Raw genomic sequence first — 13707 nt, 5'->3', positions numbered from 1 at the left:
AGTTGAAATGTTCATAAAAGAGTACACAGGAAAGGTGAGTAGTCAAAGGAGTGAACTATATCTGTTAACCATTTATTGCTCCCCAATTCTGAATGCAGCCTTAAATATATGCTCTATAGTGAACAACAGAATTGCTTTCATCATTTCTCCCTTAAGGTGAGCATGATGTTATGCTTTCTTAATAGAGAGCATTGGAGGGCCCAGGCATCAGATTGCAGCCACCTGGTGGACTCATTCATCTCTGTGTGATGCCTGTAGCCTGCAGGGTCCCTCCAATGCTCTCTATTGAGAAAGCATAACATCATGCTCACCTTAAGGGAGAAATGATGAAAGATTCTTGCAATCTGATGCCTAGGCCACAAGCTCAGAATACATTGCAACCTTGTAACCTTGAACATGGCTGCTCTCTGAACATGGAAACCAGAGCCCTGCACAGCCAGTCACCTGCCCAACTCCCTTAGTCAGACTTGGAGTGGCCTTCATGCAGCCACCTGGTGGACTCATTCAGCACGTCTCTATGTGATGCCTGTAGCCTGCAGGGTCACACATGGAGGAGAAGCAGTTTTTTCTGCAAGCCCCACATACTGTGAAGGTCTTCTGCTCCAAGTGGCATCTAACATGTCCACTCCACTGGTTACTGATTGCCTGCTCCCTTGCCTGCACTTTGGAGAGTTGCCTATAATTTGTCTATCAGCTTCAGAGCAGCTCTGACCTGGCTAACCAGCAAATTCCTCTGCAGTTCAGTGCCTGAACAATACCATTTTCTTTTTTTTTAATGTTAGCTGTGGGTTTGTCAACATATCGCCTTTATTATATTGAGGTATGTTCCTTCTATGCCTAATTTATTGAGAATTTTTACTGTGAAGGGATGCTGAACTTTTTAAAAAATTTGTGATTCTAAAGATGTGGGGTACAATTCAGGGTTAAGTATACAAATGTTCATTACAATATCTTTTTCAATGAGGTCTGAACCTCTTCCAAGTTGGTCCTTTGTTAGCCACTATCCCTTGGCCCTAAGGCAACATTCATAGTTAATACTTATTTATATTAAACTTCCCCTATTTAACCTACTGGGTAGTTTCTATTTCCCGATTGGATCCAGAAAACGACAGTTTCTCTAACTTTTCAAAGTAAGAATCATTATCTCTATTTTACTAAAGAGAAAAACTGAAGCTCAAAAAACTATTGCTCAGAGTGGCTAGTGCCATATCCAAAGTCCTTCAGCTAGTAAATCGGGGAGTTAGGATTTCAACCCTGTTCTGTCTGCTCTATCTCTGGCCATTACCACCCAAAATGTTCACCCCAGGGAATCATCCATCCCATATAGTCTTCCCATAGTGAGCATCATCTCCTCTTCTTGGAGCTTCTCTTTGAAATCACCTTTGCTAAAATTAAAGCACATCTAAATTTTCTTCCTTGAATATTCCCTTCACCTCTTTAACAAAATCTGAATTTTCCCAAGGGTCACTTTTGGGTGTTTTTTAAAATAATCACCTGGACTGTTTCCCACTCTGAATTACAAGTTTCCTGTATCCAACTCTTTTCTAGCAACTCCCCCAGTTCTCTCTCATCCTAACTCCCACAATATTTGTTTTCTGGCCTAATCAAATCCCATTATCCTCCCATCTCTTTCTAATGTATCACCATTATTATGATGTAAGCTGGATAGCACAATCAAATCCTATAATCACGCTACTGTCCTTCCATCTCTTTGTGATTTGGGGGCCAGTTGCATCTGCCAGTCTTTCTATATGGCTCCTGCCAACCCTTTCTGTCATTGCCATCCCCCCATCTCTGTTTATGCCAACTTCCTTACTACTTTCCTAAACATGCTCAGCAAATGCCCTATAACCAGTTGTGAAATGTGAATTATCCTTCCTTATACCAGTTATAATCATCACAATACCACAATTGTCTATTTTCCTATTGATTTCAAAGTATACTCATTAACAACTGATTGAATTGAATCAGTATCATCTTCATTGGAACCAACACTGTTTTATTGAGGACTATTAATAAAAGTTGAACAATGGGAATAGGTGATGACCAAACCCTGAATCCTATTTGTAAAGTCACTTTTCTTTTCTTTTCTTTCTTTCTTTCTTTCTTTCTTTCTTTTCTTTTTCTTTTTCTTTTTCTTCTTTTTTAGTGGTTCAAAACAACATCAACTTGTTATCTTACAAGTGTCACTTTTCCTTTATCTTAGGACTACATTTCTTTGGACCTATTCATGTTTTTTATAAGTTAAAATAAGGTCACTGATATGATGTCCTGTGAGTCATCTTGTCCCAGCCATCCTGAGTTGATTTAATATGCCCAATCCTCATGCACTCAGTCAGTCAATCAGCAAAGGTTAATGATTCTTTGTTTGTGCCAGACCTTTTCATAGGTTCTGGGGAAATAGAAATGAGTCAGACACACATCCTACTTGGCACTCTGTTTGCAGTTGGGTTTCTTTATGTTTGAGGCTAATTCAAATACTGGTGCCAGCAGTAGGACTGCATCAGGTACCAACCTTCACACAACATCTCCTCTAACCATCAGTCAATGATCTGTGCCTGTCCACTGGGTGTTGGGAAAGAATAGAGTGAAAAGGTCACAGAACCTCTGATTTCAAGGCTGGTTGTAACCTTCTGTGCTTCAGTGGTCTCACTCAGTGGCCCGGCCCCAGCCTGTTACTTTGAATAAAGCCCTCTTCACATCTTTGTTTCTGAGGCTGTAGATTATGGGGTTGAAAAAGGCAGAGATGACATTGTAGAACAGAGCCAGTTTCTTGTCTCGCTCTGGGGAAGCATTGGCCCCAGGATTCATGTACATGAACATGGCAGGTCCACAGAACATGGTGACCACAGTGATGTGGGATGCGCAGGTGGAAAATGCCTTGAGTCGACCCTGGGTTGAGTGGATTCTCAAGATGGAAGCAAAGATGCGGACATAAGAGGCCAGTATGAAGGAAAGAGGTACCAGGAGAAGGATAAAGCCCAGGATGAAATCTACTTGGTCATTAAAGGATGTGTCTGCACAGGCCAGTTTCAGAACAGCAGGGACCTCACAGAAAAAGTGATTGATCTCATTGGGGCCACAGTAGGGCAGGCGCATGGTGAAGACAGTGTAGACTAGGGAACAGCTGATACCCCACAGTACACAAAAGATTATCATTGCCCCACACAGCTGTGGACTCATAATAACCTTGTACCTGAGTGGGTAGCAGATGGCTACATATCTATCATAGGCCATGACAGAGAACAACCAGCCCTCAGTGATGCCTAACACCAGAAAGATGTACATCTGGGCCACACACCCAACATAGGAGATAGTTTTCTTCTGGCAGACCAGATGCACCAGCATCTGGGGCACAGTGGTGGTGACGTAGCTCATGTCCAGCATGGAAAGGACACTAAGGAATAAGTACATAGGTGTGTGGAGGCGGGAGTCCAAGTTGATCAAGGTGATGATGAGCCCATTGCCCACGAGTGTAGACAGGTAGAGGAAGAGGAAGATGTTGAAGAGAATTGCGTTAATTTGGGAATCCCCAGAGAATCCCAGAAGGATGAACTCAGACACAGAACTGTAGTTCTCCCAGAGGAAGTCTTGCATTTTCTTTCAGCTGCAGAAAGAGAAATGGTCCTACTAGTGGTCCAGCTTAGAATGCATATTTAGGTATCATGGTCATTGGGTTGCTGAAATGGTCAGTGGGTTTTTAGATCTTACTTGTGGTTAATATCAATTCAGAGACTAAGTCTAGAGTGAGACTAAATTTGGGAAGAAAAGAAAAAAATCTTCATAGAATATGAAGACTACTGTTAGGACATATGACTTTGGGCTTCTCAGCCCCAAATCTCTTCTCAGAGCCCCCAAGGTCTCATTTTCCTCCTTTCTGTCAGTCTCAGCAATCTCCCTAGTCTTGGTTGCCATGTGGCATGATAAAGATTTGAAACTCTCTCCTCCCTCTCTCTGGAAACAACTATTCAGAATCCTATCCTCTGGTGACTGAAAGTTTTGATCACTATAGAGAAATAGAGGGAGTCAGAAAGGTGGGGAAGACATATGACTCCTTGAATGCAAAAAGTTCTTAGAAAAGTTTACCTAGGTCTGTGTTTTGTTTTTGTTTTTGTTTTTTTACTCTTTTGAGCCTTTGGAAGCTTTCTCATATCTGATTTTATTTTAGACGGAGTTGTTCACCAACCCTGCTTTTCCTGGCCTTACCTGCACCTGAAGGGAAGGGTCTTCTTTCTTGACTAAAAGTTGACTATATGAGGCAAAATAATCGCTGTCTTCTTTGCTTAAAGTCAGTTTGGACATCTCTGAATCCCTCCAGCCTGGTGAAAACACCCCTCTCAATGACAATCTATCCCTTAGAGTCCCTTTCTCTCCTTGAGATTTATGATTGGCAGGGGCCCCAGGATAAAGACTGTGCTTGGGTTTAGTTTATACCTTCAAAGGTGAAGCTGATTCCCTTGTTTATGTTGCCATTGGAGGTGTTGTTTTCTAGTAGGGAAGCAAAGGATTTGGAATCAGAACACTTGAGTTCAAGTCTTGATACTTCTACTGTGGCCCTGTTCATGTAATTTAATCTTCTTGATTCTCAGTTTACTTCTCTGTGAAATGAACATAACACCTACCAGGAAGATACCCTGTGAGAACTAATATGTGATATGCATGAAACACCTAGCAGTGTGACTAACACATATAGGTTCCATCAAATGCTCTTCCTCATGGTGACATTCATCGATTGGTTAACAAAGGCTAATTGGGCACCTAATGCCTATAAACCCTGTTCTAGGAGCTGAAGAGATAAGAACAAAGAAGGACAAGTTATATTTCTAATCCTCAAGGCTTTTACAATCTAGTTGAGGAAATAGAGGCATAGACACACAACTATTTTCCAGTGTTTTTAGCACTATGATGGAGCTACTTGATGTTAGTCATAGCTCTGTGCTAATCACTAGGGATGCAGAAATAAAAATCTCTCTGCTCTCAAAGAGCATACACAGTGAAGACACAGATAAACAATCAATGGCTGTCAAATGCTAAGTGCAGTAATAAGTGTCATGGGGATCCATAAAAGGAGCACCAGGGCCTGTATTTTGGAGCCAGGCTTCCCTGAGAAAAGAACACCTGATATGAATGTTAAAGGGCAAGCAGGAATTAGCCAAGCAAATAACTCAAGAAAGAATTTTGCAAACAGATAAAGCAGCAAGTACAAAGGACCATAATCAAGGGAGACGCAAACAAGTGGAAAAATATTCCATGCTCATGAATCAGAAGACTCAACATTGTTAAGATGTCCATTTTACCCAAGGCAATCTATAGATTCACTGCAACACCCATAAAATTAGCAACATTCTTCTCATACCTGGAAATGACAATAAGGAAGTTCATATGAAAACAAAACAATCCTAAGCAAAAGAAAAAGCAAAAGCAGGAGGTATTACACTTCCAGACTTTAAACTTTATTACAAGGCTACAATAATCAAAAAGGCCTAGTATTGGTACAAGAACAGGTATATAGACCAATGGAATAGAATAGAGATCCTGAAAGCAAAAACTCGATCTCTCAACCAACTCATCTTTGACAAATCCATCAACAACAGCCACTGGGGAGAGGAGACCTTATTCAGCAAATGGTGCTGGGAAAACAGACTGACCACATGCAGAATAATGAAACAGGATCTCTACACAAACATCAACTCTAAATGGATAAAAGACATAAATGTAAAACCTCAAACTATAAGAAGAAAACGCAAGAGACACCCTTCTGCACATTGGAATAGGCAACCAATTTTTGATCATAACCCCCAAAGTGTATGCCATAAAAGATAAGAAAGACAAATGGGACCTCATCTAAATGAAAAGCTTTTGCAAAGCAAAATAAACCATCAAGAGAGTGGGGAGGCAACCCACAGAATGGGAAAAAATATTGGCTAATTGTATATCTGACAAAAGACTAATGTCCAGGATCTATAAGGAATCCAAATCAGCCAAAAGGAAAAAAGTAAATAAATAAACAGCCCTATTAAAAAGTGGGTAAAAGTCATGAATTGACACTTCTCAATAGAAGACATATGAACAACCAACAAATACATGGAAAAAATGCTTTGCCTTATTAATCATCAAAGAAATGCAATTCAAAACCACATTGAGATACTACTTAACTCTAGTAAGGATGGCCATCACTAATAAATGTAAAAAAACAGATGCTGGTGAGGAGGTGGGGTAAAGGAAACACTTCTACACTGTTGGTGGGAGTGCAAGCTAGTTCAACTTCTATGGAAAAGCAGTGTGGCAATTTTTAAAAGAACTAGAAATTGACCTTCCATACGACCCAGCAATCTCCCTTTTGGGAATATACCTAGAGGAACTCAAATCACTCTAAAAAAGAAAGATACTTGCACACGCACGTTTATTACAACACTATTCACAATAGCAAAAACATGGAACCAATTCTGCTGCCCATTGAAAGTGGACTGGATAAAGAAAAAGTGATACATGTGCATGATGGAGTATTATGCTGCCATAAAGAAGGACAAGATTTTGGAGTTCGTAGCAACTTGGATGGAATTAGAGTCTGTCATACTCAGTGATCTATCACAGAAACAGTGAACTGAATACCATATGTTTTCACTCATAAGTGGGCCCTGAACATTCGTCACAATACTATGAGAGAAATCAGCAATAGCAGGACACTGTCAGGGGACAAGGTAGCACATAACATCACTAAGTGTACTGAGCCTAAACCAGGGGAAATGAGGACCAGGTGGAGGCCCAAACTTCACCTGCAAGCAGATTACCTATGCACCTAATCCTGACTGGTACCCCACATCTTTAAAATGAAATAAAGAGGAAAATAAAGTGGAGGGGAGCTCTGTGCAACCAGGAAGCACAAGGGATAAAATCTGAGATCAAGGTCAGGCTAGTCTTCAGGGAATAGGAGGAAAGGAGATTCCAAAACAATAAGCCTGAGGTATAGAGTGTAAAAGGTATAAAGAGTATCATGTACATTTCCAAAGAGCATGGACTTGATCATTTAGGTTGTGGCAAGCCACCAAAGAGTTTAAAGCAGGTGAGTTTTAATTTGTTCAGGCTTAGGTTTTCGAAACATACTACTTAGGTGTAAGTTAGGAGAAAACATTGGAAGAAGTCCTGTTGAAGGGTATGAGGGAAAGGTTGAAGAAGGTTAGTGTTCCAAACCATGAAGAAAAGAAGAGAAATTAGATATATAGAAAACTGAATCAACAGTACATGGCAATTGAGGGGTGTGGAAGGTGAAAAGGGAGGAGACAAGGGTGAGTCTGAGGTTTCAGGATTGGGGACCTAGGCTGTCATTAGCACCATTCACCGAGACAGAACCTAGGCAGAGGTAGAAGGGGGTGAGAAGGGGAGGGGCAGGAAATGACAGAGAGGTAACAGTTAATTCTGCTACAGGCATACAGAGTTTAAACCATAGAGCATCCTTAAATATCTGGCCATCAGAGAGCTAGACACATAGCTTTGGAGCTCAGGAAGGAGATCTAAGGAAGGTCAAAACTTAGGAGCATCAACACTTGGAGGGTAATTAAGGTACAGAATGCCTGAGAACTCACTCGGTGAGAGAGCCAAGGGTCCAAAGATGCAACTAGGAGCATGAACATTGGAGAGATTGCCAAAGAAAGGGGCAGGGCTTGAGAAAGAGCCTCAAGGAGACAGGAGGGCTTAAGGCACACACCCGGGAAGCTAGTGTCTCCATGAGGTGGTAGTGCCCATGGGACCAAATGCTACAGAGGGACCAGCAGAAAAAGGAATAAAAACTGTCCAAAAATATAACAATAGGTAAATAATAAAGCTAATAAGTGACTTGGATGTGAGAAGTTTCTGTGATGAAGTCAGATTGCAGTGGATTCTGAGTGGTGAATTGGGATGTAAAGAGATAAAGGGGGAGAAGGAGATGTCTAGATTAGCCCATGGGTGGAGAGTGCTTCTTTCTTTTTCCTAGTGTGGAGAAGAGTTCAGAATACACAAGGGGAAGCTAGAAGAGAGGGGAGAGCAGTGACGGAGCAAGGCCTCTGGAGAAGCAAGCAGATTGCAACTGTGCTAAGTCCTGAGAGGCAGCTGCCACAGGAGTAGAAATGGAAGGGGAGCAGGTTAGAATAAGCTGGGTGCAGATCATTTACCCATGACCACCAGAAGATTCAAGATCACATTTCCACAGACCAGCCAGTCCCACAGGTTCTTCCTTCACAGCAGTGTGTATACACAGTGAGGGAGATGATCTGATCCATTGTTTGAAATCAGCTTTCAGGTCTCAGCTGGATAGAACAAGAGACTGATGCCCACAACAAAAAATGTCTGAGTACAAATGTGACCTCTCTTGTTGCCTCCTTTGGCTCAAAAAGCCAGCTATACCAAGCTCAGATGGAGCAGCTTTTTGTTGGGAAATAACTGAGCACTTAAGCTGGGTCAATGTAAAGAAACTTTCAAGAAGTAATGTGAGACTAGATTATTGAGAAAGATCCTAGCAGGTCATAGGAGGTGGCACAAACTGTGTCTCCAGTAGTCAAATCACATGTGGAGTATCATTTTCACTTCTGGGCTACATATATATGTATATTTTTTAACATATTTTTTATGTTGATAAGGGGCGCCTCCCCGTTCCCAGACAGATATTGACTACCATTAATCCCACCTCTCTTCCTCTCCCTACCCACCCCCCATAGTTTCCCGCTGGACCACATATTAAGGGGAGTGTGGGTAAGTTGAAACTGACTATGAAGAAGAGTCCGGAGACCACATCGTGTGACTAAGGGTTGAAGTAAATAAGGATGTTTGCCTGCAGAACTGAAAGGTGAGGGGGCCTCTTGGAAGCTGAGAACCAACTTTCTACAAGTCTTTCATGTGGAGGACAGATAAGACTTGTCCTGGGTGGTCCCAAGAGGTACAGTTGGGAGTTACACCAAGAAGGCAGGTTTCAGCTTAATATAACCAGTTTATACTAGTGAGGGCAGACCATGAATAGAATGGACTATTTTGGAAGATAGTAAGCTGCCTGACCCCATGAGAGGATGAAATAAAAACTGGCTGACCACATGTCAAGGATGCACTGTGACAAGTTCTGGATATGGTGGGGCAGGAGGGTCTCTAGTCCACTCCAGCTGGAAAAACTGAAGACTTTGCCATCCCTCTGTCCTTTCATCTTTTAGTTTCACCTGGACTTGATGCCTGGAATACTGTAATAGTCTCTTAGTAGGCATCCCACTTTCTGCCCCTGCTACCAACTGACCATAATATGGTGCAGAATGGAAAAAAGAGGAAAGGAGAGCATAGAGGGGAGAAAGAAGGGCCAGGAATAGGTGAATGAGGGGCCTCAAGCCCATTATAACTTCTTTTCCAATCATCCCCAAACCTGGCTTGGGGCAGTGCCAAGGAGAAATTCCAGCATGTCAGTATCCTCTTTGTTACTTTCCTCCCCTTCTCCAATGAGATCATCATAGCTCTTCCCAGTTCTATTGTCTTCTTCCATCTCCCTGACACCCCCGAATCCCCAAACAGCCCTCTCCCCAACTCCCATAACTAGTCATCCCTACCTTTATCTCTCCTACCAGTCCCTTGTCCTGTATCCTCAATCCAAGGACCTAAAAGCAGATTACTGGGATGCAGAGGACAGCCAACTGCCTCAGCTCCACAGTCTCAACCTTCATCTCCTTCCACTTTTCATCCCCGCAACTGAGAAAAAGGCTCACAAGACAAAAAAGAGGGAGAGAGACAAGAGACAGACAGACAGCTGTACAGGAGAAATAAATGACCAAGCAGGTCAGAGATCAGGGAGAAGAGCCGATGAAGGGCTTGACTGGTGGGAAGGACGGAGGCAGGCATCTGTCCAGTCAGACAGAGGCAGGGATAGAGCATTGACAAAGACGGCCCAGGTGCAAGAACTGCCCCATCTCTGCCCTTCCCCTCCTTACCTGGCTCTGGGCTCTGTGTGAGGGATGAGCCAGGAGCCTGATGGGTTCCCCTTTAACATTCTGTTCCTGATCCTCAGGGAGGACTAATCAGGTAGCTTCTTAATGCACCTTCTGTGCCTTGGGATCCTCCAGGCCCCACAGCAGCCCTCTTCCTCCCTGAGCATGCATTTCATCTCCCCAGCCTGTCATCCAAGGCCTCCACCTCCAGGTCCCCTGAATCTCCCAACCCAACGCTCTCTTCTTCCCATGGTCTGTCCCTATTTTGCTCAGTGGGGACAGATGTGTGAACATCATTTAGAGTAAATGTATGGATTGAGACGTGCAAGGGACAGGGGCTGACCAGGTATGTCAGGGAAGGCTTCCATGAATCATAAAGACCGAACAGGGGTTTCCTAGGGGGAGTGGGAGTCAGGGTAGGGCTTCTTTCTTCTCTCAGACCCCAGAGTGCCCCACTGCATGCTCTCTGCCCCACTCCACCCTCTCTCCATCATACCCTGCTATGTCCTGGCATTGTGTCCTGACATCTTGTGGCCCCCAAAGACAGTGACTTCCTGCAGGGAAAGGAATGTTCCCCAAACGACAGTGGGAAACATCATGGAACCTGGCTCAGGATGAAGCAACTGATAACTATTTCACATAGGAACAAAGCTCTGAACATTCAAAGACCTGAGTTTAAATCCCAGCTCTGTCACTTACTAAGGGTATAATATTGAACAAGATATCAGTCTCCCTGTACCTCAGTTTCTTTGCCAGTAAAATGAAGCAGCAACAATATAGGGCAGTTGTGGAGGTTAAATATGATTAGGTATGGAGTATATATTGTAAACAAGCATATAGTTTATACTCAACCTGACTCCCCAAAGTATGTGTTGGATGGTTGATCTTTTGCTTGTCCTACAAATGTGTATTTTTGTAATTTGACTCAGAGTGATCAGGAACCACAACTTCTCCCTTTCAGCCATGCCCCTCTGCTTCTTAAATGGGGCAGGACATACAGTAGGTATTTCCTAAGCATGATCAGAATCAGTCTCAAGTATAAATGGGGGAGATAACCTCTTGGATGATATAATGTGGGAAGTATGAAGTAGCCTTCTTTGATTTGAAATCATTGCCACTAGAGTCAAATATTAGAACCACTCAGAGATAGCAAAAAGAGCCATCTTGTTTTCAAACTCTGACTGGTAGCGATTACCTAGAGCACTGGGTTATGAGAGATTCTGAGCCACATCAAAACTCGCTGGGAGAGACTGCCATGATTGATCGGTGACATCATCCATGAGTATGAGAGGGAGATTGGTGGGAAATGATGTAGATATTAGTATGGTTTACAAAAGTCCCCATCAACTTGTCATTGTTTTGTTTTGTTTTTGTTTTTTTTTTGAGTTGGAGTCTCACTCTGTCACCCAGACTGGAGTGCAGTGGCCGCTCCCGGCCACCGCAGCCTCGACCTGCTGGGCTCCGGAGATCCTTTTGCCTCAGCCTTCCGAGTAGCTGGAACTACAGGCATGCTCTACCACACCCAGCTGATTTTTTGATTAATTGTAGAGATGGGCTCTCGCTGCCCAGGCAGGTCTCGAACCCGCGGGCTCAGGCAATCCACTCACCTCAGCTTCCCAAAGGCGCGGGATTACAGGCTGAGCCACCGAGCCCAGCTTGTTCTGTCTCTTATTAGTATGTTTTATTGAATTCAACAAGTATTTACTGACATCCACTCTGAATAACATTTTGTGCAAGAATAAATGATACACAGTCTGTGACCTCCAGAGGCTCACGATCTAGTGAGGCGAAATAGTCAAAAGACACCAATATACTGTGATAAGGCCTGTATTGGGAGATGACCACGGTATAGAGGTAGGAAGAATGTTTATCTCTGCTTGGGGTTAGGGGACATGAAGATTTCACACAGGGACCCCTGCATTGAACTGTGGATAATGAGTAGGGATTTACTAGACAGAACAAAGGAAGGAGGACACCTCAAACAAGGAACAGCATGTATAAAGGCACAGAAGGTGCTATGGAAATACAAGATTCTCATGGGGCATTGAGGCAGAACTTTTATTCTTCATTTTTAAATTTTTCCATGTTTATTTTATATTCGGGGGTACACTTGCATGTTTGTTACATGGACACATTGTGTAGTGGTGGGGATTGGGTCTCAGGTGGCCCATTCCCCAGATAGTGAACATTGTACCCTAGAGATAATTTCTGAACCCTGCCCCTCTCTCTGCACCTCCTCTCTTATTGGTGTCTCCAATATCTATTATTTTCATCTTTGTGAGCATTTACCTCCTGCATATAAGTGAGAACATGCGGTATTTGGTTTTTCTATTTCTGAGTCGGCTCACTTAGGATAATGATCTCCAGCACCACCCATGTTGCTGCAAAGGACATGATTTCATTCTTTTTTCATGACTGTGTAGCATTCCATGGTGTATACATACCACATTTTCTTTATCCAGTCAATTGTTGATGGGTACTTTGATTGGTTCCATGATTTTGCTATTGTGAGTAGTGCTGCAATGAGCATGCGAGTACAAGTATTTTTAAAATGTAATTATTTTTCTTTGGGTAAATACCTATTAGTGGGATTTCTGGCCGAAAATTCAGTTTTTAGTTATCTGAGAAATTTCATACTGTTTTCCCAAGGTTGAACTAGTTTACACTCTCACCAACAGTGAATAAGTATTCCTTTTTCTCTGCAACATCTGTTGCTTTTTGACTTTTTAATAATAGTCATTCTGACTGTTATAAGGTAATATCTCATTGTGGTTTTAATTTGAATTTCTCTGATGAATAGTGATGTTGAGCATTTTTTCATGTTTGTTGGCCTCTTGTGTGGCTTCTTTTGAGAAGTGTCTATTCATGTCCTTTGCCTATTTTTTGATGGTGTTGCTTGTTTTTTCATGTTGAGTTGTTTGAGTTTCTTGTAGATTCTGGATATTAGCTCTTTGTCTGAGGCATAATTTGCAAATCTTTACTCCCATACTGCTTTTTCTGTTTATTCTATTGATTATTCTTTTAGTGTGCAACAGGTTTTTAGTTTAATTAAGTCTCATTTGTCTATTTTTGTTTGTGTTGCAATTGCTTTTGGGGTCTTCATCATAAATTATTTACATAGGCTGATGTCCAGAAGAGTGTTTCCTAGGTTTTCCTCTAGGATTTTTATAGTTTCAATGTCTTACATTTAAGTCTTTAATCCATATTGAGTTAATTTTTGTATATGGTTAGAGGTAGAGGTATAGTGTGATTCTTCTGCATGTGGCTAGCCAATTTTCTCAGCACCATTTATTGAATAGGGTGTCCTTTCTTCATTGTTTATTTTTGTCAGCTTTGTCAAAGATGAAGACCAGTTGGTTGTAGGTTTGTGGTTTTATTTCTGAGTTCTCTATTCTGTCCCATGGATCTATCTGTCTATTCTTGTACCAGTACCATGCTGTTTTAATTACTATAGCCTTGCAGTATAATTTGAAGTCAGGCAGTGTGTTACTTCCACAATTGTTCTTTTGGTTTAGAATTGCTTTGGCTATTTGGGTTATTTTTTGGTTTCACATACATTTTAAGATAGTTATAGGTTTTTTTTTTCTAGTTCTGTGAAGAATGGAGTTGGTATTTTGATAGGAATTGTTTGGATCTGTCAATTGCTTTGGGCAATATAGTTATTTTAACAATATGAATTCTTCTGATCCATGAACATGGGATATTCTTCTATTTGATTGTGCCATCTACCATTTTGTTTATCAGTGTTTTGTAGTCCTCCTTGTATAGATCT

The 13707-nt window shown here is 42.0% G+C and overlaps 1 protein-coding gene across 1 annotated transcript; it reads right to left on the bottom strand.

Annotated features, from left to right (window-relative positions):
* Positions 1–2649: 2649 nt before the first annotated feature.
* Positions 2650–3597, bottom strand: LOC103260456 (olfactory receptor 2A12-like). The gene has a single exon (XM_008058093.1). The coding sequence runs from the start codon at positions 3595–3597 to the stop codon at positions 2650–2652; it is 948 nt and encodes a 315-aa protein (XP_008056284.1).
* Positions 3598–13707: the final 10110 nt, after the last annotated feature.

This window comes from Carlito syrichta, unplaced genomic scaffold, assembly GCF_000164805.1.
Source record: "Carlito syrichta isolate Samal-C Ts95f unplaced genomic scaffold, Tarsius_syrichta-2.0.1 Scaffold303210, whole genome shotgun sequence".
Classification (NCBI taxonomy): Eukaryota; Metazoa; Chordata; class Mammalia; order Primates; family Tarsiidae; genus Carlito; species Carlito syrichta.
Note: the sequence above shows the minus strand (reverse complement) of the source record. Positions and strands in the feature narration are given on the sequence as shown.

Excerpts from the sequence above, each read along its gene's own strand:
- LOC103260456 (XM_008058093.1), bottom strand. The coding sequence starts at position 3,597 with ATGCAAGACTTCCTCTGGGAGAACTACAGTTCTGTGTCTGAGTTCATC.